This window comes from Nycticebus coucang, chromosome 4, assembly GCF_027406575.1.
Source record: "Nycticebus coucang isolate mNycCou1 chromosome 4, mNycCou1.pri, whole genome shotgun sequence".
Lineage (NCBI taxonomy): Eukaryota > Metazoa > Chordata > Mammalia > Primates > Lorisidae > Nycticebus > Nycticebus coucang.
The window spans coordinates 62,365,241-62,392,632 of NC_069783.1; the positions used below are offsets into that span (position 1 = coordinate 62,365,241).

At 37.7% G+C, this 27,392-nt stretch overlaps 1 protein-coding gene across 6 annotated transcripts in view; it reads left to right on the forward strand.

The window, feature by feature from the left end:
• The window catches only part of UGP2 (UDP-glucose pyrophosphorylase 2), a 74,813-nt gene that overhangs the window by 19,745 nt on the left and 27,676 nt on the right, over positions 1–27,392 (forward strand). For 5 of the 6 annotated variants that reach the window (XM_053586751.1, XM_053586754.1, XM_053586750.1 and 2 more), the window contains exons 2-3: positions 14,951–15,078; positions 17,956–18,063. In XM_053586751.1, the coding sequence (XP_053442726.1) occupies positions 14,965–15,078; positions 17,956–18,063 (222 nt within the window). In that variant the 5' untranslated portion in view covers positions 14,951–14,964. Of the gene's footprint in view, positions 1–14,259; positions 14,577–14,950; positions 15,079–17,955; positions 18,064–27,392 lie in introns of all 6 variants that reach the window. The other variant, XM_053586753.1, reaches the window with a different exon arrangement.

The window sequence follows — 27,392 nt, forward strand, 5'->3', positions numbered from 1 at the left end:
TTTTTTAAAATGATGGAGTCTTGCTGTGTTGCGCAGGTTGGAGAGCAGTGGCTTTTTACAGGTGCAGTGATGGCACACTACAGCCTTGAACTCCTTCCCTCAAGGGATCTACCCCCTTCACTCTCCTATAGATGTGTGCCAATGTGTTGGCAATTGCTATGCACTTTTACTTTAAATGATAGTTTTCTTTCTTTAAACTGGCAATTTTGCACAAAAAGATACGACTCCCTCCACCCAATTTTTTAATGACTATGTTCCCATTTAACATTGTTTAAATTTTGTATTTCAAGTGATTCCTTTATATATTTAAGTCTGCTGCTGTTATAATTGATAAACCTAATTGGCAAATGATATAGCTGTATCCACAGATCAGTTTTCAAGTGTAGAGGTTGGAATTTTTTTTTTTAATTTAAACAAATCAAATTATTTGATTTTGCTACAGATTTTTTTTTTTTTTTTTGAGACAGAATGTCGCCTGGTCACCCTCAGTAGCGTGCCCCATGGTGTCATAGCTCACAGCATCCTCAAACTCTTGGGCTCAAGAGTTCCTTTTTTGCCTCAGCCTCCCAAGTAGCTGGGACTACAGGAGCCTGCCACAGTGCCCGGCTATGTTTTTAGAGATGGGGGGTCTCGCACTCTACCATGGGTGATAAAGTGAAACTCTGTCTCTAAAAAAAAAAAAAAAAAAAAAAAAAGAGAGAGAGAGAGATGGAGGGTCTCACTCTTGCTCACATTGATTGAACTTGTGAGCTTAAGCAGTTCACCCGCCTCGGCCTCCCAGAGTGCTGGAATTACAAGTGTGAGCCACTGCACTCAGGCTTTTGCTACAGAACTTTATGAAATTTCCACTTATTGGCACTTCTCATGCTACTTTATAGGGGAAAGAGTTAACAAATATTAGGTTTTTGTGTTTTCTTTTTAAACTTTGTCAGAGCTCTAAGCTAGTAGATTTTTTATCATGTATGCCCTTACCTCTGAGAAAAGTTAAGTTCTTGTCCAAAGTTCACAGCTAGTGTGAAACACTGAAATTCATATATGGATGTGTATGAAACCCTTGTCCTTTCCGTACCTTTTGTTGCTTCTAACATTAACAACTATGGAAATGGCCTGTTTCTCCAGTTAGGCTGTCAGTTTTCTTTGGCAAAGACAATGTTACATCCCTGGGGAAATACAGTGTTTTGTAAGTAGTGGCTACTCTAAAAGAATTTATTATGGACAATAAATGAAAACCTACAACTTAGCACTTTCTGTGTGCTTTTTTAGTAGGTTAGCCTACATTTTGGGTTATAATTTTTGTAATACCTCTTAGATTATGTAAATGTCTCATGAAAGATGGAAGGGCTTGAATCCTAATAGGTGATCTTAGGCACGTAACTTTTTGAACCTCAGTTTCTACCTATTGGGTGTTATTATTGTGCCTCCGGGTTATTGACAAGCTGAAGTGAGATAAATTATGTGAATGTGCTAAGCACATATAGGTGCCAATAAAGTTTACTTTCCTAAAATGATAAGTGGCCTTTCAGATAGCATCATCATCAGGAATATAACCACGTTAGCAACAGAAATACACAGAAACAAGGCAGCTTTGACAGTTCTTTATTTTCGTGTTTCAGGTTTGATGTTTAGGTCCAGGCACTTGGGATTTGATATGTTTAAAAAAAGATAGTGGGGTGGCGCCTGTGGCTCAAGGAGTAGGGCGCCAGTCCCATATGCCGGAGGTGGTGGGTTCAAACCCAGCCTTGGCCAAAAAAAAAAAAAAAAAAGAAAAGAAAAAAAAAATAGTGTAGGGGTGGGATTGTGGTGTGGAGTGACAGTGTGAAGGTCAATATGAACTGGTGACAGTTTTCATTTCAGATAAGTCAACGAAATTTTTTTGAGCTCCTACTATGTGAAGTTCAACTGTATTGGGATTTGCGGTGTATCTCTTCTGGTGGATGCTTCAAGTTTAGCAGATCTGAGTATTATACCTATCTGTTATGTACATGTGTTATTGAATGTCATAGAATGTGGGGTTGCTACACTTGACTTGAATCTTTCCCCAAATCAAGGCATGTGCTTTAGGGAAAAGCTGAGCATCTTCATCTTCAAGCTTATTGACCTTTAGCTATTTTGGTGGAACCCTTCTGAAGGGTTGGAGAGTTCTCAGAATGTTTAGCTTTCTTTGGTCATCTTCCCAAATCTGTGTTCCTCAGGCATTTAAGCAGGCGTCCTCAAACTTTTTAAACAGGGGGCCAATTCACTGTCCCTCAGACTGTTGGAGGGCTGGACTGTACTTAAAAAAAACTGAACAAATTCCTGTGCACACTGCACATATCTTATTTATTTATTTTTTTGTAGAGACAGAGTCTCACTTTATTGCCCTTGGTAGAGTGCTATAGCGTCACAGCAACCTCCACCTCCTGGGCTTAGGCCATTCTCTTGCCTCAGCCTCCCTAGTAGCTGGGACCACAGGTGCCCGCCACAACGCCCGGCTATTTTTTGTGCAGTTTGGCTGGGGCCAGGTTTGAACTCACCACCCTCGGGATATGGGTGGTGAGTTCACTAGCCACAGGTGCCGCCCACACATATCTTATTTTGAAGTAAAAAAAAAATGAGAACAAATACAATCACACTGGCTCATGTGGCCTGTGGGCCGCAGTTTGAGGACCCCTGCAAAGTTCCTTCTCATAGGAAGAATCTTCTTTACTGGATCTGCAGTATAATTCTAGACTGGTGTATCCTGCCCTCAGGTTACCTTCTGCCTGCTTATGGCATTTCTTCTGCTGCTGCTGATTTTCTCTGCCTTAGGGGTTATTGCAGTGTGCTCAGTTGTCTTAAACAAATATGAGTACCTAGCTGAGTGAGTAGGAGCTCCTTGTCACAGTTGGAGGAGTGGAGGGGTCAGCAGCAGCTGTGTTTTTTGCCAGGCTTGTCAGTGGGTGCCATATGGCATTTTGCTTTTAAATAGTTCTGAGAGCTATGGGCTGATCTTCCTAAATGTTCTGAAACTTATAAATAGAGGAGAGACTAATGTTGTCTTGCCAGCTAAGGCCATGTTAGGTGCTTATGCTATAATATTCGAGGCACTGTTAAAAACGTTTTAATATGCCTATCCAAATTAGGTAAAAATGTCCCTAATGCTCTTAAATTGAGGTACTTTCTTATATTTTAGGGAAAATCATTTAAGTACTTCAGTGTCACTTTAAAAATATTCAAGACCCTATCAACTTTCCCATTTCTTAGAATTTTTTTGTGCCTTGTTTTGGTGATTCCTGTTTGGTAGATGGAAGCAAGCCAGGGACGATTACTGAGCTAATTATAACAGGAGGGGTCTTAGATGAATATAGGAATTGGAAGCATTCTGGGGCCTGATTCTTCTCAAATCCTAAAACCAAATTTAGCCTGTTGTTGATCATGTAGATGACTAGTATGCTTTTGGTACAGGGTGATAGTGGTGTGGATTTGAGTCAGAAATGGATGCATGAAAGTAATGACTAAGGCATACCTCTCACTTTTTAAAGCTGTGGCTTAGAATTGATTATGTTGCTGGAGAGAGAGAGGGATTTAGTTAAATTCAGAATCATAGTTATACATGTAAAATTTAAAGAAATTCAAAAGGAAGAGTTGAGCTCATGAAAACTTCATTGACTGTTTTCTGACATTACCTTGTAATCTCTGTGGTTAAATTACCCTTGTTCTTTCTAACTCAGCTTTTCTTCTAATAATATGGATGATTTTCATTTGTGAAAGCCTATTGAGGAAAGAATATTGACAAGGAACATTAGAGAAATAGGAATTTTTTTTTTTTTTTTTTTTTTTTTTTTGTGGAGACAGAGTCTCACTTTATGGCCCTTGGTAGAGTGCCGTGGCCTCACACACTCACAGCAACCTCCAACTCCTGGGCTTAAGCGATTCTCTTGCCTCAGCCTCCCGAGTAGCTGGGACTACAGGCGCCCACCACAACGCCCGGCTATTTTTTTTTTTGGTTGCAGTTTGGCCAGGGCCGGGTTTGAACCCGCCACCCTCGGCATATGGGGCCGGCGCCCTGCTCACTGAGCCACAGGCGCTGCCCGAGAAATAGGAAATATTAACTGGTATACACTTCTTGGAAGTGCCATTTTAATATTCTGAAGATAAATCAAAAAGTAACTTTAAAAGGAAATTAAGATATTTTGAACAGTAGGTATTTTCTTATAATATCACTTTACAGTTAAAGAACAGTGATACTACAAGAAAATACCTTCTCTTTGTGTGTGTATATTCTTTTTTTTAATAGATGAATTGTAGTACCCTTAATTAAAATAATGGGACACTCTGTGAGAGGAACATTAGTTGGTCTAATGAAAATATTCTAAATAAAAGAATAATGTATTATAGTTTTCTAATTTCCACCAAATCATGTTTGATACTTTTTGTAGAAGTATAGATATTATGAGTTCTCAGAAAGTCAGACATATTCATTGCTGAAATATCAGTCAAACTAGATTATCTGTGAAAATGAATATTAACCTTAATGGCAGTCATGCTGATAGCCAACATTTGTATTATTGGAGAAAATTGCAGCATTATCAGAATAAACTTACGGGGAAAATCTTATGAGGGTTTGGGATTTAATGGATAAGAAAATGTGTTTCACTTACTGCCCTTTTGGTTACCTGGAATCTCTTTAGAAATTGGAGTTTTTCTAAAGACTGTTGCCCTTTTGATATAGTTTACAATTTCTTTTCTAAAATAACGATATTTTGAACTTGGAGTAATAGTGTTTATATTGTAGACATCTTTAATCTTAGTAGCCTGGTGGATTGTTCCAGGAACGGTGACATTAATTGAAACTATGTTTCTTTGATCTCTAAAATTCTACTACAAGGCATGCTCTTTCTATTGATAACTTTTTAAAATCTCTGAAAGTTGGCTTGCTAAGCTATAGAAAGAAAATTAAACTTCCTGTGTTTTTTGATTGGGCAGCTTATGTAAGAACAGAGACTCTTGAAAAGCTGTTTCCCTTTTCTCTTGATTGGTGATGCAGTCTTCTCTTTTAATTTGTTGCAAAGTAATTATCTAGGACTCATTCTGCCACTATCAATAGTTCCGTTGTTTATTTTTCTCAATCCTTTGCCAATGAAATCGATTGTGCCCCCAAACCATTTTGACAATTAAGGATTGTTTTTGAGAACACAGGGTGTGTTCACTGTGTGTGTTAACTTACATAAACAACAAAATACTTTCCCAAAATATTTCTAAATACTTCTGTGTAAATCAAGAGAATTCCTTGTTTCTCTATGACATCACTTACATCTTTAAAAAAGAAAAAGTCACTCAGGCGGCGCCTGTGGCTCAGTGAGTGGGGCGCCAGCCCCATATACCGAGGGTGGCGGGTTCAAACCCAGCCCCGGCCAAACTGAAACAACAACAAAAAAATAGCCGGGCGTTGTGACGGGCGCCTGTAGTCCCAGTTGCTTGGGAGGCTGAGGCAGGAGAATCGCTTAAGCCCAAGAGCTGGAGGTTGCTGTGAGCCGTATGATGCCACGGCACTCTACTCCGTAAAGTGAGACTGTCTCTACCAAAAAAAAAGTCATTCATTGTATTCATGGACCTAAAATAGTGGTAGTACTATTTTATTTGCCAGTAGTATAATTTTTACTTGCTAATCATCAGTACAAAATGCTCATTTGGAGTACCCTTCTTTCACAGTAGCTCCACTTGCTGCTGGGTAATTGGGTTTGGTATTTCTCTAGTTGCTGCCTGTCAAAGGCTGATATGATATTTCATTTGTGTTGTATCTCTACCTAGCATTTTAAAACTTCTGAAGAGTACAGAAAAACAGAAGATAGTTCCTGTACTCTTAACTGTAAGACAGTTCTGTGCACTGCATAGGGTTTATTTGTGCCAGTGATAAAATGTGTAGCCTTAGCAGTAAAATATTTATGAAGTACGTTAATGCTTTTTTGAATTTTTTTTCATTGCTTAGAAACAGTATATAAGGAAGAGTTGATGAGCATAAGGTACAGTAAGAGAATGTTTGTTTTAATTTGTAGGGTTTTTTTTGTTATTGAGACAGAGTTTCACTATTGCCCTCAGTAGAGTCCTGTGGCATCACGGCTCACAGCAACCTCAATCTCTTGGTCCCAAGCAATTCTCCTGCCCCAGCCTCCCAAGCAGCTGGGATACAGGCGCCTGCCACAACACCCGCCCATTTTTTGGTTGCAGTTGTCCTTGTTTGGTAGGCCCGGGGCTGGGTTTGAACCCGCCAGCTCAGGTGCATGTGGCTGGCACCCTCCTGTGGCTACAGGAGCTGAGCCTATAATTTGTAGTTTTAACCTCACATAGTAGCCTCACATAACAGACATAGTTGAGTTGCTGGTTTTCATTCACATTTAGTGGCCTGCACTGGGAGATGGTGAACCAGATAATACACAGTAACTGAGAAAGGAGTGGTAAAACAGATAAATACACTATAACTGAGAAAGGAGAGACCTTCCCCAGTAGAGGGAGAAGCAGGGCACCCGGCCAACAGGGTTCCAGCTTGGCATCACCACTGTGCCCTTAGGCAAATTTGCATTTCTGAGCTCCTGTTTTTTTATCTCTTAAGATAAGGAATTGGACTTACTGATTTTTTTTTTTTGGCCGGGCTGTGTTTGAACCCGCCACCTCCAGTATATGGGGCTGTCGCCCTACTCCTTTGAACCACAGGCGCTGCCCAGTCTTACTGATTTTAAACCTTAGCTTCTAAGCTTAAAAGTTTTATCTAAATGTACATATATCAAGTTACAGGACAGGACTACCAAATCATTTTTTGGTCTTTGATGGTGATTTTATATTGTATCCTTTTACCTTTCCTCTCTTCTCAACAAGTAAGTGTGAATTGGCCCCTTGAGATGACGTTCTTATTATCTATTAAAGGAGTATAATTTTTCAAATTTCTTCTGAATATTCTTTTTTTCCAGAACTGACATTTTCTTCTTTCTTTGAGATTTTAAGAGCTACCCTCTTATATGAGAGTAAAGTTAATGTTAATTTTTAATAAGAAGTATGGTTTATATATAAATTGTAACAGGTTTCTTTTCTTTTTTTAAATCAATGCATGATTAGCAAAAATCTTGATTAGGAAGTAGCTCTGCATATTTGTTGCTGGAACAATTCTAGAAAGCTTACTATCCTTTTACTTTTGCTATCAAAAAGCATTTATTAAGCCTGAGCAACACAGCAAGACCCTATTGCTACCAAAAAATACACAAAATTACCTGAGTGTTATGGCAAGTTCCAGTAGTCCCAGCTGGTTGGGAGGCTGAGGCAAGAGGATTGCTTAAGCCCAGGAATTCGAGGCAATAGTGAACTATGATAATGCTACTGCCTTCCAGCCTGGATAACAGAGACCCTGTCTATAAAAAATAAAAAAAAAAAACATGTTTATTAAGCATTCATATGCATGGAAAGCTGAGTCACTTAAAAACCTATCTAAATGTAGTTGTACTGGTGGCACCCATAGCTCAGTGGGTAGGGCGGCCACATACACTCAGGCTGGCGGGTTCAAACCCAGCCTGGGCCTGCTAAACAACAATAACAATTACAACAAAAAAATAGCTGGGCATTGTGGTGGGTGCCTGTAGCCCTAGCTACTTGGGAGGCTGAGGCAAGAGAATCACTTAAGCCCAAGAGTTTGAGGTTGCTGTGAGCTGTGACACCACGGCACACTACCAGGGGTGACATAGTGAGACTGTGTCTCCAAAAAAAAAAAAAAATGTAGTTGTACTATCGCTTATAACCTAAAATCATCATCATCACTGGCTTTAACATGAAAAGAGCATACAAATTTGCATAAGATACAACTAATTGGCGGCACCCATAGCTCAGTGGGCAGGGCGCCAATCACATACACCAAAGCTGGTGGGTTCAAAACTGGCCTGGGCCAGCTGGGATAACAATGACAACTGCAATAGAGGGTGGTGGATCTTGAGTCCTCTTCATCCAGGAACACTTTTCCCTGAACCCCAGATAAAGTCATTTTGTTGACTCCAGGACCAGGTCATTTCTTATAAGACATGGGAGAGGCATTGAAGCAACTCTGGTGGGCTGCCTGGAGAAAACAGGCTTAATGTAGGAGGCTCTCCATTTTTTTCATGGCTTGGAGGCCACTGTCCCTCCTCCAGCCTCAGGCCTTAGTTACCCTCTTTATCCTTCTCCTTTTTGGGTTTCTTCTACCTTCTCTTTATTGCTGTGAAGACAAGAAAGGCCCAGATTAAAAACAACAACAATACTACCTTGATAATCTAATTTCATAAGGACCAACAGTGTTCCAACCACTTACAATTCTCACAAAACTTCCACGAGTACTGAGTCCTCCTTTCCCCATTTTACAGAAGTGGACACTTGAGACTCAGAGAGCTCAGATCAATATACTTGCCTTGATTTGAACAAGGAGGATGTGGTGAATGCCACCCTGGAGTACATGAGCCAACCCTCACTCTTGACCTCTAAACCTCTGATTTCTTGGATCTTAAAACAGTGTGGATTACCCTCATATTAATCTGAAATTTAAAAAGAATATAAAAAGTAAAATCTTCTCTAATGACTTGAAATAAAAAAAAAAACCAGTGACAACTGCAACAACAACCAACAACAACAAAAATAGCCAGGTGTTGTGGCGGGCACCTGTATTCCCTGCTACTTGGGAGGCCGAGGCCAGAGAATTGCTTAAGCCCGAGTTTGAGGTTGCTGTGAGCTGTAATGCCATGGCACTCTACCCAGGGTGACAGCTTGAGACTCTGGCTCAAAAAAAAAAAAAAGATACCACTAAACTGAATTTAGTTTTCTTTATATATGATTGAATGACGTGAGATACATTTTTTCTACATTTTTCTTACTAAATTAAGTTAAGTATCAATGTATAAACTGCCCAATTTTGTTTAATCTTGAAAGTTAGTGAAAACATTACATTGATATTTTTATGGATTAATAAAAATAGGAAAGAAATTAGAAGTCATATTATCAAGACTGCCTACCTTTTGATGTTTCTTTGACCACACCCTTGATACTTGACTAATAAATTTTAGCTTCTTCTTTAGAAGGTTTAGGGACTGGGATTTCAAGTACTTAAGACATTGCCCGTACTTTTCCTAACCCCACCTTTCCATGACCACAAATAATTTCTTTCTCTTTCATTTTATCAGGGAAAATAAAATTATAGAATGTAATATAGTTTTTGCCCTTAAAGAAAACATGTTCTAAGGTTGCACAGACGGGAATTTGGGAGTATTTAGATTTTGAGGAGGATATATTACAGAGGCAGGAATAATTAAAACCCCCGCATAAAAGAGTTGTGGTAGTAAGGGAAGGCCTGTTTGGGAGTTCAGAAGCCACTTAGAACACTAGGTACACCACCACCAAAATGGTAGAAGCTGCTCAAGTTATAGAGTTTGAGTCCTTAGGAGCTGAGGGAACAAGGTTTCTCAAAGGTTGAGATAATTCTCATGATTTTGTAATTTATGCTGAGACATTAAGTCTCTTATTTTTTTCTCATTTGCCTTTTCTAAAAATGTTGAGTGGCACTTAAGATGCATGTTTTGAGCAATCTTATAATAGGATGCTTTTAATTTAATGGAGCAGAAAAATAGTAATTCGATTGGCTTAAAAAAGGAGAGACTTTTATCCCATACATCTTGAAGTAGGATATTCCAGGGTTGGTTAGCTCAGTATAGCAACTCATCAGTTTTTCCTTCCTTCTGCTGTACTGTCTTTGGCATATCTGCCTCATTCTTGGATTATTGCTCTTCAAGGTCACTAAATGGCAGAAGAAAATAGGGGTGAGGGGGACACATACTCATTATGTCCAATCGTGGAAAAAAAATACTATCTTTTCTTATGTATCTCTTTTTTCAGTGAGGAGCACCTTTCTCTAAAGTCCTTTGACAAATTATATTCTAGTGGCTCACTGGCCAGAATCATATTACAGTTCATACTTAATCTCTGGGAAGAGTTTACATCAATCTAGGCCTTATGCCATCTCTGAAACACATGGCCTTGGAGCAGAGAATAGGTGACAGAATATCGTTGGGGTAGGAACAAGAAATGGCTGCTACAAATATATTGAGATTAAATGGAATATGGTCTATATCAGAGCTACTCAAAGCTATACTGGCAATGTTTACTCATTAGAAATGTATATTGTCCCTACCTCAAGCCTACTGAGTCAGAATCTCTGGAAGTTTGCCCAGGAATCTATGTTTTAACAAGCCCTCCAGATGATTTGTATGCACATTATCGTTTTAGAAGCACCATTCTAGATACCTCAAATGGAGTAAGAAATTGAAGGCTTTAGGCTGTATGCTTTAGCACTTTCATTAGCTTTGGTTATTTAGAAAAAGTACTACTTCAATTTGGCTTTTAGAACGTGCTTTCCGCAGGCGACGAGAATCCCACCAAATGAGGAAGGGAAGCAATGTGATAGGGGTGGACGCTTACAGGGAAATCAATCTATTCTACTTGGCACTACCAGATTAAAGTAATGGGCAGACCAGTTAGAAAGCTGTTGTCACAACTAGAATGAAAATGCTGGGGGAATTGAGGTAGCAGTATGGAAATGGAAAGCAATGAGTGCAATTTTGGTGATTCAATTAAGTAGTTTTGGTACTGGCGTAGATGTAATGTAAAAAAGAGAGAAGAGCCAACCTTGGTGACTAGGAAAATGTTAATACCACAGGGAGCAGGGAGGGCAAGAAGAGTCATTTGAAAAATGAGTTTTATTTTGGATGTGTTGACTTTGAAATACCCCACTGGGTATCCAGGTGCAAAATGTCTAGAAAGTGATAGGGAATGTGAGCCAGGAGGAGCTCAGAAAAAAAAGTTCAGGATGAGAGGCACATGTGTGGGAGTTAATCAGTTGAGATTGGTGGGGAATGGTGGAGGAAAATGGTGTAGGGACAGAATCTCAGGAATCCTAGGGAGTAGGATAAGAAAGGAGGAGCCAGTTATGGAAATTGAGACACAGTCAGAGAGAGGTAAGAGAAGATGTAGGATAATAGAACCCCAAGATCTTTTCTAGGAGGAACATTTCACTCGATAATTGAGTTAAACAACTACAGTAGAGAAGCTGCTTAGCTTGAATTGGTCATAAATTGAATAGGTATAGTTCCTCAACTTTATCATGATTATTTCTTGTTGCCATTACATTCTTGGAGTTTTATGAACATTTGGATCACAAGTCATGTCCTCATTTAAGATTAAGTGAGCTCTTCAATTCTCAGACTTTGTGTACCTTTCAATATGGGTTTCCAAGTAAGTATGAGACTGATCAATTCTAATTAATGAGTGGTGGGAGATGGTCTAGGGGTGGCTCCTTCAATATCTGTTGCTGTTGGTGTTTTCCCTGTGGTCTGTGCATTGTGAAACTAGCTCTGTGCTTCAGAAAATGAAATTAGTTGTGCCTGTGTCAAGGAAGGGTATTGCATATATCTCTTAGTTGCTGAAATGTATAACACCAAATACCTGAATTAAGAAAGAAAAACAATCACTTTTCAGATTATTGCTCTCTCTTTTTTGGCTCAGTTGGATAAAGTAAGGTCTGTGATGTTGAAATTTTAGTTCTGGTGAACAAGGAAGAATTAGGAAATGGGGCACGGGGTGGGGACTTCTAAATAAAAGCTCTATCCCAAATTCAAATTGACTGCAGTGTAATGAAGTCATTTACAATTCTAGTAAGCCCAGTTTTACGTGGTAGGGAGTTGTCATATCTGTTGTCTGGACATAAGAAGAAGTTCTGATAGAAATGCTTTTGGAGGAGAGTGTGCTATTTAGAGATTTTTATGCCAACCAAAGATTAAAGAAGGCCAGACTAGGGGGAAAATGAGCAAGATATTTTTACTAACTGGTGGGATAGGGCACAGAAGAAAATGTCTTTGCTTCTGAGTTCCAGCATTACCCTTCTCTGTGACCTTGGATAAGTCATTTGACCATTTTCAATTTTGGTTTCCTCATGGGTAAAGTGATGAGTAGATGAAATGCTCCCTTCCATCTATAAAAAGGTTTTGATTTATGACTAAGGTAATGAAATGTTTGATTCCTAAACACTCACTGTCTAAAGTTACAGAGGATTACTTCTGCATTGTGAGGAAGTAGGGAGAGACAAAACATTTTATGAGGTTAGAAATCTTGCATTATTCAAGGGATTCTTTAATTGACCTTCCTTTAGAAACACAGCTGTCATTGTCAGAAATGTAACCTGAGAATGTTAAATCCAAGAAAGCTTTTAAGGTCTATATTTCTTTTCCTACTAGAAATTTCAGATCTTTCTTAAAATATATAGGATGAATAAGGAGGCCACTGCAAAGGGAAATGGTTTATATTTCTATGTCTCCTGTTCTGTACCCCTGTGCTTAAGAAAGCTACTCTTTTGCTTAAGCGCTCTTTCATATTCTTTATTCCTTTTAAAAGCCCTTCTTTATTCTTTAATCACTAAAAGCAAAACTTCATAGTAGCACTTTGCCCAGGGGAGAGGGAATAAAACAGCAGTGGATCTAGGTAGAAGTGAAAGGCTCATTGTGATGTTCTTTTGTTGCTTAAGCAAATCATGTTTGTAAAAAGGGTAGAAAGAATCTGAATTGTTCTTCTTGTGCATTGGTATCAAACAAATGGGAGAAATAAATGTTAGGGATGCTTCTTACAACTAACATTTGAATCTGTGTCTGAGATATATTTTTGAATTTGTCTGGAGGTTTAGCCAAGTTGACAGAGATAACTTAAATGTGAGTCTTTTCAGCCATGCTTTCTTGGGAGGAGCATATTGACATGATTCTGTGTGTTTTGACCTTAAATCATATAAATTGATAACTAGTCTACCACTCTGCAGAGAGGGCCTTTAAAGAGTGTATGTGTGTGTGTTTAAACTGTTCTCATGTAGACAAATCTCAAACAGCTACTTTAGCTATTTTTAAACTTTGCTGTTACATGTAGATTTATCTCATTTTGGCATTTGTCCAGAGTATAAGAGTAAGTTAAATGTTTCCATCGCTATATTTTAGGAAACTGATTGTGAATACTGGCCTTCAGGATCTAACTTCATCAACAAAGCAGCAAGTCTGTAGATGTCTTTGAGTTTAACAAAAAACTTATTCAAAAAATTATTGTATAGCTACTTCATCTGTTTTAATTGATCGATGACATAGAATCAAACAATTCTGATGCTCATTAATATAGAGGTTTTTCTTCCTCTGTATTTAGTAGATTCTTCCAAGTTATTTCCCAAATATTAATATGAGAATTGGCTTAAAGGGAATTGGCAAGGGAATTGGAAGAGGCATCCTAAGTACACAAGAGGTGTAAAGGTAGGAGACTTAACTCTGGGACAGATTTTAAATTACAACTAGGTATGCCAAGAAACTAGGTATGTGCATGGACGATGTCACTTTGTAGTAGCTTTTAATTACCTATGACAGTTTATGCAGAGATGCTCATCTATTGTCATGAGTTTTTGCAGATCATAATCAAATTGCTGCTTGCTGGTCAAAACATATCTTTAGGTTGTTAATGGAACACAAGATGATGACTCACAAAGATGTTATGTGTGAACCACAGTTTTGCATCACTTGGTAGTTTTACTGGAGAATATAAACTTAGTTGTGTTGTAGTTTATGCCTATAAAAAGAACGAAATTAAAAAATATTTTAGCTTTGAATTTTACCAAATTTTCTTAGATTTTAATATGGAAAGTATATATGAAAAGATTTGTTAAAATGTATGTTAAATATGACTTTCTAACATTTTTATATATTTGTGGAAGACAGAAGCTATCTATAGTAAATAAATTACCACAGGAGTTATGTAGTTTACTAATTTCTGTTTTCAAAGTATCTTTAAAAGTATGTTGGCTTTAAGTCTGTCTATATAAATGTTTCCTTCTCCTGCCCAAATAATAAATGAAAGAAATTATAGTGTGTGGGAGCAAATAAGGGGACAGAGTTTTTAGTCTTACTGAAATATGATTCTGCTAAATTAAGAAGCATTTGTAGAAATCACTAGTTATCAAACAATGTTTGAATGTAAACATTTATAAAATAAGATTGAATTAGGTGCTGAGGAAAAAAGGGGAGAGGTGGATGATATAATCTGATTGCCCCTAATTTATGAGAAGTAAATAGAATGTTTACTCTCTAGATAGTTAAGTGTATAAAGCAACCTGTGTTGGTATTTTTCTCCCAGGGTATTTGGGCCTGGGGTGTTTCTTTTTTGCTGTATTTTCTGTTTGTAGTCATCTAATAGGCATTTTTGTCACCTTAATGTGATCCATAGGTGCCTAGGCATGCCAAAAGCACTCAAGGTCTAATCTGACACAGATAAGGAGTGAAGAGTCTTGGCTGAAACTGGAGCCTGGAAGAGGGCAGGCTGCCCTGTGCCTTTCTCCTTCTAAAGTGAAAATTCTGATGCAGGGAAGTAAAGGCATCTTGGAATTGCCAGTACCTCTCAAGGGGCGCTTTAGTAAAAATTTAGAAACTGGGGTGGCTCCCCTTCTAAAATGGAAAGGATTCCTTAAATTTTTCATGTGGCCTAGAGAGGAGGAGTGAGGAGTCTTTTGCTTCTATAAAATTGCCCAGCAGTTCTCTTATAAGGTAGCAGTTCTGTATCTTTGTTAACATCATTCCAGTTGTTTTAATTTTTCTCTGGTTTTTATGGTTAATAGGGAAACAGTAAAATAGAGAGGTATATGCTCAAATGAAAATTAATCCGTTTACTTTACCTGTCTCACCTACTCCAAAGTGTTTAATTCATTTCCCAGATATACTTGTAAACCATGTAGATATACTAGTGAAATTTAAGCCTATACAATTGTGTAGTCCTAACTAGTTGATACTGCTGAAATCTTGCCAGACGATGATGGGACTGTAGGGTTGAGCCCTTTTCATTTGCATAGACAGCAGACATAGCTTACTAGCTCTTTGAATGACTGAGTTTTCAAATAGTGGTTTTATATTTTTATTTTAAGATCTTAGCAAAGCAATGTCTCAAGATGGCGCTTCTCAGTTTCAAGAAGTCATTCGACAAGAGCTAGAATTATCTGTGAAGAAGGAACTAGAGAAAATACTCACCACAGCACCATTGCATGAGTTAGAGGTAAGGACTCTACAGTGTGTCTTTGCTTCATCTGTCTGGGTGGTGAGTTGCTGTCAGTCATCCAGCTGCACAAGATATGTGATAACATCAAAAATAAAAAATTAGAATTGCTCAATAATTAAGGACTTTTAACATTTACCTATTGTAGAACTATTAAGTCTTTTTAAGTCTAAGAAGTTTCCAAAATCACTGAAAGAATCAAAACAAAATTATATTTTATTTGTTCTGTTTTGATATCGAGTGGAGAAATGGATGCCAGTTTTCAGCTGGAATCATGAGAAGTTAGCTTATCAACTATATATCCTGCATGTCTTTTTCCAAAGAGCTAATTCTAATAGAACCATGCTATTTTGACAACTCTAATAGAAGTTTCCCAGAATTGGTAGGTGTTTATATTTTTACTTATGAATCAATAGATTATCTTTTTCATTTTCAAATTTCAGTTTGTACTTAATGTTTTGAGGTTAGCTGTATTTTATTCCTTTTTGTGTTTTTGGTGAAGATTTTCACTTAGAAATAGAGCCATTAAAAAAAGATGGAGATTTTGTATCCTTTGTTACAACTTTGATGGATTGGAGAACACTCTCCTAAATAAAGTATCACAAGAATGGAAAAACAAGCGTCACATGTACTCAATACTAATTTGAAACTTGTACTTTGACAACAATGTGCTCACTTGAGGGAAAAACTCAGTGAAATTCAAGAAGTGGGGAGAGGGGTCAGCTAGTTCCTACCCAGCAGGGAACAATGAGTACATACTTCCTGGGTATGGGACACAACTACAACTTGGACTTTACCTTACAAATGTAAACAGCGTAACCTAATTGCCTGTAACCCCATTTACCCTGAAGTAAAGGAAAAAGAAGTAGAGAAAAATACTGATGAATAAAAGTAGAGAACCCGTTGGAATCTCCAAGTACCACGTGATGTTCAGATTGTGTGATACTGGTGGGAGATGGGGTGGATTAATTGCCTTTAATCCTACAAATTAGGTCCCTATTAGCGTTTTTCCTCTTTAATTTTAAATTAGGGTGTAAAAAAGTCTTTGCTCTGAGGATATTAACAAATGGAAGAACATACCATGCTCATGGATGGGAAGAATCAACATTGTTAAAATGTCTATACTTCCCAAAGCAATCTACCTATTCAATGCCATTCCTATTAAAATACCAACATCATACTTTCAAGATTTGGAAAAAATGATTCTGTGTTTTGTAGGGAACCAGAAAAAACCCCGTATAGCTAAGCAGTTCTTAGTAATAAAAATAAAGCTGGAGGCATCACCATACCAGATTTTAGGCTGTACTACAAAGCCATAGTGGTCAAGACAGCATGGTACTGGCACAAAAATAGAGACATAGACAATTGGAATCAAATAGAAAACCAGGAAATGAAACTAACATCTTACAACCACCTAATCTTTGATAAACCAAACAAGAACATACTGTGGGGGAAAGACTCCCTATTCAATAAATGATGTTGGGAGAACTGGATATCCACATGTAAAAGACTGAAACTGGACCCACACCTTTCTCCACTCACAAAAATTGATTCAAGATGGATAAAAGATTTAAATTTAAGGCATGAAACAATAAAAATCCTCAAAGCATAGGAAAAACACTGGAAGATATTGGCCTGGGGAAAGACTTCATGAAGAAGACTGCCATGGCAATTGCAACAACAAAAATAAACAAATGGGACTTCATTAAACTGAAAAGCTTCTGTACAGCTAAGGAGACAACAACCAAAGCAAAGAGACAACCTACACAACGGGAAAAGATTTTTGCATGTTTTGAATCAGACAAAAGTTGAACTAGGATCTATAGAGAACTCAAATTAATCCACATGAAAAAAGCCAACAATCCCATATATCAATGGGCAAGAGAGATGAATAGAACCTTCTCTAAAGAAGACAGACGAATGGCTAACAAACATATGAAAAAATGTTCATCATCCCTGTCTATTAGAGAAATGCAAATCAAAACCACCCTGAGATGCCATCTAACCCCAGTGAGAATGGCCCACATCACAAAATCTCAGAACTGCAGATGCTGGCGTGGATGTGGAAAGAAGGGAACACTTTCACACTGCTGGTGGGACTGCAAACTAGTACAACCCTTTTGGAAGGAAGTATGGAGAAACCTCAAAGCACTCAAGCTAGACCTCCCATTCGATCCTGCAATCCCATTACTGGGCATCTACCCAAAAGGAAAAAAATCCTTTTATCATAAGGACACTTGTACTAGACTATTTATTGCAGCTCAATTTACAATCGCCAAAATGTGGAAACAGCCTAAATGCCCACCAACCCAGGAATGGATTAACAAGCTGTGGTATATGTATACCATGGAATACTATTCAGCCATTAAAAAAAAATGGCGACTTTACATCCTTCGTATTAACCTGGATGGACGTGGAAGACATTATAGTAAAGCATCACAAGAATGGAGAAGCATGAATCCTTTGTACTCAATTTTGATGTGAGGACAATTAACGACAATTCAAGTCACGGTGGGGGTGGGGGAAGGGGAGAGCAGAGAGAGAAAGAACGAGGGAGGGGTAGGGAAAGGAAGAGCAGAGAGAGGAAAGGAGGGAGGGGGTTGGGGCCTTGGTGTGTGCCACACCTTTTGGGGGCAAGACACGATTGCAAGAGGGACTTTACCTAACAAATGCAATCAGTATAACCTGGCTTATTGTACCCTCAATGAATCCCCAACAATAAAAAAAAGAAAAAAAAAGTCTCTGCTCTACTATTCCATATTCTAATAGTATAAGAATTTCATTTAAAGGTATTTTAAATGTATAGTTTGTATTTGTTTTTATGTTTTTATTAAATAACCATTCTGCTGGTTGTTATAATGACTTCTATTTTCACAGCATACTGAAAAAGACCTTGATGGATTTCGGAAGCTATTTCATAGATTTTTGCAAGAAAAAGGGCCTTCTGTGGATTGGGGAAAAATCCAGAGACCTCCAGAAGATTCAGTAAGTTTTAAAGAAAATGTAGGAAAATTTAGGCATTGGTTTAACTTTGAGGGTTGGGTAGGGGAGGTGACCCGTAAGTACCATGTCAGACCCAGACAGGAATTGCTTTGCATTATCTGACCCTTCAAGCTTAAACTAGGGAGAAAGCCTTGATTACTTTCCCTTTTTGTAGGCCTTTTAAGAGTTCTGCTGAGAACGTGAAAATCTAATCTTCCTGTAGCACTACCTTATAACTTAACATCCTTATGTATGAGGTGATGTTTTGCAGATTATTAAACATACGGTATTGATTTGTTTCTTCCTTCTCTTTCCCAAACCATTTGATTTTTCATTACCCCTAGGGCAGTGGATAGACTTACAGATCTTAAACCCCTCCCCATGCTTTCAACCCATTTTTATGGCTTTATCTTACAGGCCTTATATGAACCAATCTAGCATTGTATTCCCCTGGTCCAGGACTATTGTATGTATTCTTTTCTCGTTTATTAAAAAAAAACACAATTAAACTCAAGTCGGGGGTGCTTCCCCTGCTCCTGGATGTCTATATGTGTTCTTTTCTGGGACAGCTATGATCTTGTTTATCAAAATCTTGCTCATTTTGAAAAACACAATTAAACTCAAGTAGTGAGGGGTGGGGGATAAGGAAGGGGATTGGTGTGCTCTCAACTAATAGGCATAGTGAGGGATAGAACTACAACTAATAAACACAAACAATGTAACCTAATTGTCTGTACATCATAACAAGCTGAAATTTAAAAAAAAAAAAAATCCTGCTCATTCTCAGAGGCTCAATTCAAATGTCTGTACCTCTGTCTTTGGCCCCTAGAAGAAAGCTACTTTGAAAAGATTTAGAGTTCGTAGTGTTGGAAGTTCAAATTCCAATTCTGCTGCTTATGAGTTTTGTGTAAAATGAGAATAATACCAAGTCTTTTGTTACTTCACAGAGTTGTTATGAGGCTTTTATTAAATAATATATGTGGAGGTATGTTAACTATGAAGTATTTTGCTGATATTAGTTGTTATTTCTACCATCATGTAGCACTTTAGTTGGCCTAGTTAGTAGTAGGTGTTTTTGAGTGTGTTGTATTCTGTACCAGGTCTTAAGGCCAGGGGGCCATGTGTCCTGAGCAAATATTTGTTAAATGGATGATCTAAATGAAGTGATTAAGGAACAGGTTTTGTTCACACATTAACCTTTTTTCCCTTTCCTGTCTGCTCTTTTGACCTTTGCTGCTTTTGGCACCTTCACTACAGTTAGAAAAGACTTGATAGAGGGGAATAATTATATGTAGGTAGCTTATATTTTATGTATTTATAGTTTTACATATGATTTAAAAATGAGGCCATTTAGAATAGGGGCTTGGCAAACTACTATATGGAGAGTGCCTATGTTTGAAAAGTTTTATTGGAACACCGCTTCACTCATTCATTTATGTATCATCTATAGCAGTTTAAGCTGATTGGGTTTCTTTTATTTTTTACTAATGAGAAAACCTTTTCTTTCTTTTTTGTTTTTTTTTTTTTGAGACAGAGTCTCACTTTGTTTTTCTTGGTAGAGTACATGGAGTCACAGCCTCATAGCAACATCAAACTCTTGAGTTCAAGTGATTCTCTTGCCTCAACTTCCCGAGTAGCTGGGACTACAAGCACCCACCACAATGCCCAGCTATTTTTAGAGATGAGGTCTTGCTCTGGCGCTCAGGCTGGTCTCTAACTTGTGAGCTCAGATGATCCACCTAGCTCGGCCTTCCAGAGTGCTAGGATTATAGGATGAGCCACCAAGCCCTGCCTCTAATGAGAAAATCTTTTTTTTTTAGAGACAGAGTCTTACTTTATGGCCCTTGGTAGAGTGCCGTGGCATCACACAGCTCACAGCAACCTCCAGCTCCTGGGCTTAAGCGATTCTCTTGCCTCAGCCTCCCGAGTAGCTGGGACTACAGGTGCCCGCCCTAGCACCCGGCTATTTTTTTGTTGCAGTTTGGCCGGGGCTGGGTTTGAACCCGCCACCCTTGGCATATGGGGCCAGCGCCCTACTCACTGAGCCACAGGCGCCGCCAAGAAAATCTTAAATGTAGTTCCCAGTTAGGAGTGCTTTTATTCCTACATGTGGAAAATATCTTTCAGTTATTAAACTTTAAAAATTTATGAATTATGGGCGGCGCCTGTGGCTCAGTCGGTAAGGCGCCGGCCCCATATACCGAGGGTGGTGGGTTCAAACCCGGCCCCGGCCAAACTGCAACCAAAAAATGGCTGGGCGTTGTGGCGGGCGCCTGTAGTCCCAGCTACTCGGGAGGCTGGGGCAGGAGAATCGCTTAAGCCCAGGAGTTGGAGGTTGCTGTGAGCTGTGTGAGGCCACGGCACTCTACTGAGGGCAATAAAGTGAAACTCTGTCTCTACAAAAAAAATAAAATAAAATAAAAATCTTACCTAATTACTCACTTTAAGGATCTATCATTTATTTTATGTGGAAGTTAAAGTGTCTCTTGCTTATAATGCTTGACAATTAGAGTATACATTTTTTTTAAGGTCTGCTTTTTTGGTTTTTTACTTCCTTGGCCGTAGTGAATGAATTGTGATTTATTTTTCTGCTTTTAGTAGAATTAATTATTTTCTCCCAAAAGAGAATAATATAATTTTTCTAGGTAGCTATGTTGTTTAAAAAAGGAGCTAGATATAAATTTAGTCATATTTTAAAAAATGTTTCAGAGCAGGTCTAAAATTATAGTATAATAAAGGCAGGTGCCATTTATTTCCCCCTTTGAAATACTTGAATTTTTGACTAGGAATTATTCCTAATTGAAGTAAGCCACTTACCTACTTAATGATGTACCTGGGTATAAGGTATGTTTTTCTCACTTCTTAATTCTTGCTTGCAGGCCTGAGAATTTTTTGTCGTCTCCTACACAAACTTACCTTTTTGAAGGTAGAGCCTACCTGGAAGGAAGACACACAAATTTGCTACTTTCAGTATATTTGAAGGTTTTTATTTGTCAGTGGAGAAATCTTTGTGTATTTTGATAAATAGTAGGGATTTTTGAAGTGGGGGTTAGAGGGTAGGGAAGGAAAGGAGCAGAGTTCAGTACTACCCTTTGCCATTTTCAACAAAGTTCTGATAAATCCTTTCAGGAGGCTTTGCCTATGTAGTGAGTTATGGTTACTGAGAGGAATGCAGAGTTTATGTAGAAAAAAGAATAGAAATATAAAGTAACTTCTGGATGTGGATGTAACATGATCTTATACAAGTCTTTTTCTGCTTATGAAAATGTAAATCTTTCATTAACAGTGTCTTTATTTTAAAGCCTAAGTTTTGAGCATTTTTTAAAAAATGTGTTTATAATCTCTTAAACCTTTAGTGTTAGAATAAGGTTTTGGGATACAGAGGCAAAAAATAAGTTTGCTCTTTACTTATGTCATGAGCTTCTTGAGAGCACAGATGCATCTTATAAATAGTCACATATATTACCAGCTTTTGCTCCGAGTTCTGAAAGTACAAATCATAGGTTAATGTTTGTTCACCTTGCTTCCCTTGCATACCTCCCTCTATTGTCCTCTCCCAACCCCTCCCTCTTCCCCACAGGTTTTCTTTCTCAGGTCTTACAGATTACAGAGAGATCAATTTTCCCTCAAAGTGTAATTTTATTTAGTGAACATAGGTCTTTTTAAAAATGTAGATGACAGGGCGGGGCCTGTGGCTCAAGGAGTAGGGCACTGGTCCCATATGCTGAAGGTGGCGGGTTCAAACCTAGCCCCAGCCAAAAACCAAAAAAAAAAGTAGATGACAAAAAGAAATTATTGTGGAATAACAGCGATTTAGAGTGCTGATTCTTATGGTAGCCTTGTACCAAAGGTATACACATAAACATTGTCATAACAAAGGATCTATATTTTTGTACATAGATGGGCAGATTACCAGAGTCAGCTACAAGGTTTATAAATAAAGTTTTATTGGAACACAGCCACACTCCTTCATTTACATATTGTCTGTTTTGGCTACAGTGGCACAGTTGAAGAGTTGCAATGAAGAGAGTCTGGCCTGTGAAACTTAAAATATATATTGTTTGGCCTGTATGCTGACTCTGTTTTAGTGTATTTTCAGAAGATCTTCTGTAGTTTTCTTTACTTCTTTGGCCCCAAGATAACTGATCTTAAATCTGTCGATTCAGATGATCACTTTTTATATAAAAATAACTTTTTCTAAATATTAGATTGAAGGATATACTTATAAATAAGCATTGAAGTTTCATATTGTCGGGTTTTACTGAGGTCTACTGTGTTGAATACTTCATTTTACCCTTAAATGAGCACATAGTTTTTTTTTCTTTTTCTTTTCTTTTCTTTTTGAGACAGAGTCTCATTTTGTTCCCTAGGTAGAGTGCTGTGGCAGCTCACAGCAACCACAAACTCTTGGGCTCAAATGATCCTCTTTCCTTAGCTGGGATTATAGGCACTTGCCACAACACCCAGCTATTTTTAGAGATGGGGTCTTGCTTTTGCTCAGGCTAGTCTTGAACTCCTGAGCGCAGGTGACCTATCTGCTTTGGCCTCCCAGAGTGCTAGGATTATAGGTGTGAGCCACTGAACCTGGCACATGGATGTTTTTTGAAAAGTCTGTTGAGTCTGTATCTTTTGAATTATGGCTAAGAAGAACCCAATTTATGGAATTATGGATAGTGTTCTGCCATGTCTTTATGAATGTTAACTTAATGTATGCTGTTATCAAGATTACCTTGATAATTTAGCTATATAAGAGAAAGTCTTAAAAATGTATTATTAAGATTAATTTTTAGATTAGAGCAAGAAAGAATAAGCCAGCATGTGCAGTTTCACTTGATCCTTTCATTGTTTCCTAGTGAAGCTCTGGGAGTATCTGGTTCTGGGCACGCTTATGTATTGCGGGTGGAGATGGATGGGAAATAGAGCAAAGATAATTGAAAGTACAGAGTTCAGAAGGTACTGGGGCTAACAGATTCTTCTGAGCCTTGACTTAAAAATTCTTGTTATGTGGCTGGCACTGACCTCTGGTGATGATACATTCTTATTTCTGTGAAAGTATTCTCTAAAGAAGTCTTTTTTTATTTAGATAGAATCACAAGGGTGAGATTATATTTGCGAATGTGCAGGAACAGGGTCATTGGGTAGGGAATTGGCATGAAGAGAATGTCATGCATCACTGTGATATTTAGCACCAACAGTTTTTTGATTTTGTTCTATAAAAGAGCTTTTCTTACTTTTAGTCTATTAGTTTGAAAACATTAAAATCTTAATATTTAAATTATAAAGAATTCTAAGAAAGTTATAACATATGTGTGTATAGAATTCCACTTACATAGGAATTTTTTTCAGAAGGTGAACTGCATTACACTGTGCATCTAAACTTTGCACATTTTTTTGAAAAATTTACTGGAGGCATTTTGGCCAAGGATCTGACATGATTTGACACGGGGTGGTTTGTTTTGAGTGTGTAGAAATCTCCCAGCTGTAGTCAGATAATGGTAAAGCCATTAGAGGCTTGTGTAGAGATAAAAATGGGATTCCAAAAAAAAAAGAATTAGTGGCATTTTTGGAAATACCCCCTAGGATGTGGCTGAATACCAAAGAGAGTTATCTTGACATAAAGTTTTAAAATAGTGTATAGAAATACTAATGTAATGAGATATAATTTGGCAAATATTGCCAAAGATTTTATTTTCTACCTTTAGATTCTATGATTAATTTGAAGAGTCTTTGAATTCTCCTCAGCACTACCTTCCTTCACATGCCTTTGTATACAGAACCTTTATTTCAGCAAAAGGGACCTGATTAAGGAGCAGGTGACAAGCGTATGAGTCTTAATTTCATTCTGGTTACATATCTATAATTTCACTTTAGAAATAGTAATGGTAAGTTGGCTGGGTGTGGTGGCTCACACCTGTAGTCTTAGCTACTCAGGAGGCTAAAGTAAGGAGTGCTTGAGTCTAGGAGTTTATACCAGTCTGGACAATACAGCAAGATCCCAGCTCTAAAATTTTTTTAAAAAATTAGCCAGTCATCAGTGTACCCACCTGTACTCCTACCTAGAAAGGAGGCTGAGATAGGAGAATGGCTTAAGTCCAGGCATTTGAGGGTATAGCAAGCTGTGAGCATGACAGTGTACTCTAGCCTAAGTGACAGAGCAAGACCTTTTCTTCAAAAATAAATAAATAAAAATAAATAGTAAGAGTAATAAATACATGGAACTTTAATGGCAGCAAATGTTGGAACCCTGTATTCAGCTGTAATCAAATAAGGCTGCATTCAAGAAACTTTAGTTAGATATACTTAAAAATATACATTATTTTGTAAAAATGTATGTATTTAATAATTTCAAAAAATGAAAACTATTTGTTAATTTTAAAGTTAATTACCCTTTTGATGACTTTGTTATGTCTGTTTTTTGTTGAAAAGCATTTGAATGTTTGGTTGCAGCCTGGAGGTTGCAGTTTCAGTTGATCCTCTAAATCAGTGGTTCTCAACCTGTGGGTAGTGACCCACAAGAACTGTACTAAAGAACCGTGGCATTAGGAAGGTTGAGAACCACTGCTCTAGATATTAGTCATTTGTGACCTTAAGAGCATCTTGATTTGGGTTGGGTAGGAGAATGTAGATTTGCAGCAATAAGGCTGAAAAGCAAGAAAACTTTAGGGGGCATGTTGCTGCAGGCGTGGCTATTCCACTGCTTTTTTCTGTATTTTAAGTGGGTCATTCTTAGCATCAGACAGCAACCTTAAATGTCATCTACTGAGGGCTCAATCAGCTTCATTCTTGAGGAATCTTGATGATATCCACTAGGTGAGGCTAACATGCTAATTTGAGTGTATTATCATGATCCTCAAAGTTAGTGAACATTTTATTGTATTCTCCAATAAATAGGTCTGTAAAAGCTGCATATTCTTCAAATGATTTACATATCATCTTGCTCATCAATAACCTTTGCTACCGGGGGAAAATGTTCATCTGAAATTTCCTTTTAAAGTTTTGAAAAATGTAGCTTTTTGGAAATGCTTGGATATTTTGCCACATATCATATATAGACTTAGTTTTATCTTGCAAAGATATATTGAAGTTGTTTTGATTTGACATGATAACATACAGAAATGCTACATTCCTATACAAATCTTCTTTCAATAATTCACACTGCTGATTCTGTTCTTCATAAAATTTAATTCTCTGTTCTTACCGAGGTAAAATTTTGGGTAATTCCTGTCTCTAAGATAGCCAACCACTTTAGAATGGTATAGCACATCCACACTGAACACCTCATTCTTCAAATTTTGAATATAGTTAACAATACTTAAAACTTGCTGCAAAGTATCATTTAAAATATAGCTTTAGCACAGGTTTTGCTCCAGGAAGATAGAATGCAAAGAAGAGAGCATCTGGATCTGTTAATATATATATTTTTTATCTGTGCAATAAACTCTTAATGTTTTCCTGTCACGGAAGGTGCATCTTCTATACATACACCCATTAAATTTACCAAATTCAGTCTAACTTTACAACATTTATTTGAAAGCTATTGAAGGTATCTTTCCCCCTAACTTCTGTTCCCAAGAGTACCTAAGTGAGTCACTCTTTGTAGCAAAGAGAGTATTTTGTTATGTCTTCAAAGAAGGAGAAAACTGTGCCCAGTCGATAGTATCTGTTGATTCATCCAAAATGATTGAGTAATATATATTTTCCTTTTGAAGTATTGCATGAAGTTCTATTAAGTTGAAGGCTAATTCTTGTTGCCAATCAGTTGTGGTTCTCCTTGAAAGAGGCAGTTGTTTGTACTTTGAAATGTTATCAGGGTCTAAGCATCCTACAACTTTGATAATGCATTCTTTTACAATTTCCGTATCACTGAATGGCTTCCCTTTTTTCCTGAGCATTTAAACTATTTTATAAGTTGCTTCAGTGGCATTGTTTCCAGGTCCTATTAATGCTTGAAAGAATTGTCTTTGCTTTTTCTTTTCATCTTTTAATTTCTGCATTACAACCTTTTGCACTTCTCCCTTGGATTTAATAAAATATTGTGGTCCGTCTTAGTGTTATAATGCTGATAAGAATTGAATTTCTTTAATATTGATCTTGCAATATCACAAAGCAAGCAAATCATCTTATCTTTAGCAGAAATAAGATGATAATGCAATTCCCAATCCTGATTAAAATACCTGTTTTTTTTCTTCAGCTTTTCCTTGGACTTCTCTGACACGATGGGCTATTAAGCAGACAGAATTAAAAAATACTATTGAGCTGTGCAGTTATTCACAAATTCCTCTTCAAATATAACCCAGTGCACCATTGTCAAAAGCAGATAAACAGACTGGCATACTCAACCCTGATAAACTCTTACCACCCAACCTCATGCTGTAGTGGTGCCCATCAGGCAGGGCAAGTTAGAACTAAATCATGAGCACAGCAGCTGTCAGTTTACCTCTTATGGCTTACTAATGTTCTAATTGTTGGTTAATCAGGGAGGATTATTTTGTTTTTATTTATTTTATTCTTTGATATTTTAAGCACATTCATTTAAAAATAAAGATATAAATGACAAACAAAAATGTCTTAATAAAAATAAAAGGATTTGGGGTGGTGCCTGTGGCTCAGTGAGTAGGGTGCCGGCCCCATATGCAAAGGGTGGTGAGTTTGAAGCCAGCCCCTGCCAAACTACAACAAAAAAATAACTGGGCGTTGTGGCAGATGCCTGTAGTCCCAGCTACTTGGGAGGCTGAGACAAGAGAATCACCTAAGTCCAAGAGCTGGAAGTTGCTGTGAGTTGTAACACCACGGCCAATGCCTCACTCTTATTCTTTCTGCCCTGAAATTCCTTGGGGGATCTATTAATTTTTCTTTGTTCTAGTAAATTTGAATAGCTAACTCTCCATTTATCTCACTATATAGACAACACTAGAATGTCTACACCAGGCATCTCACTTTGAGAGGTCTTATAGGAATTATAGACCCATTATAGATTTCTTGAAATTATAGGTAACACTATATATAAATGTACATCTTTTTTAGAGTAGATTTCCTGATTCTTCATCCTAATTTTCATTTAGATTCCTAAAGGGTTTATGACCTGTAAAGGTTGTAAGAACTACCATCTTAGAATCTTATTCAAGTAACATTTATCAGGAACTTCCTCACTGTCAGGCACTAGCTGGATGCTAGGGCTACAAAAACAAGTTTAGGTCTTTTTTCATTATTTTGGCCCCATGTTTGTGGAGGAAATGGGTCCAGAAACAGCTGACTGCAGAACAATATGTTAATCTGTCCATAGAGTGGTGTGGAAACATCCATCTGGCATGGGGTTCAGGAAGGACTTACCG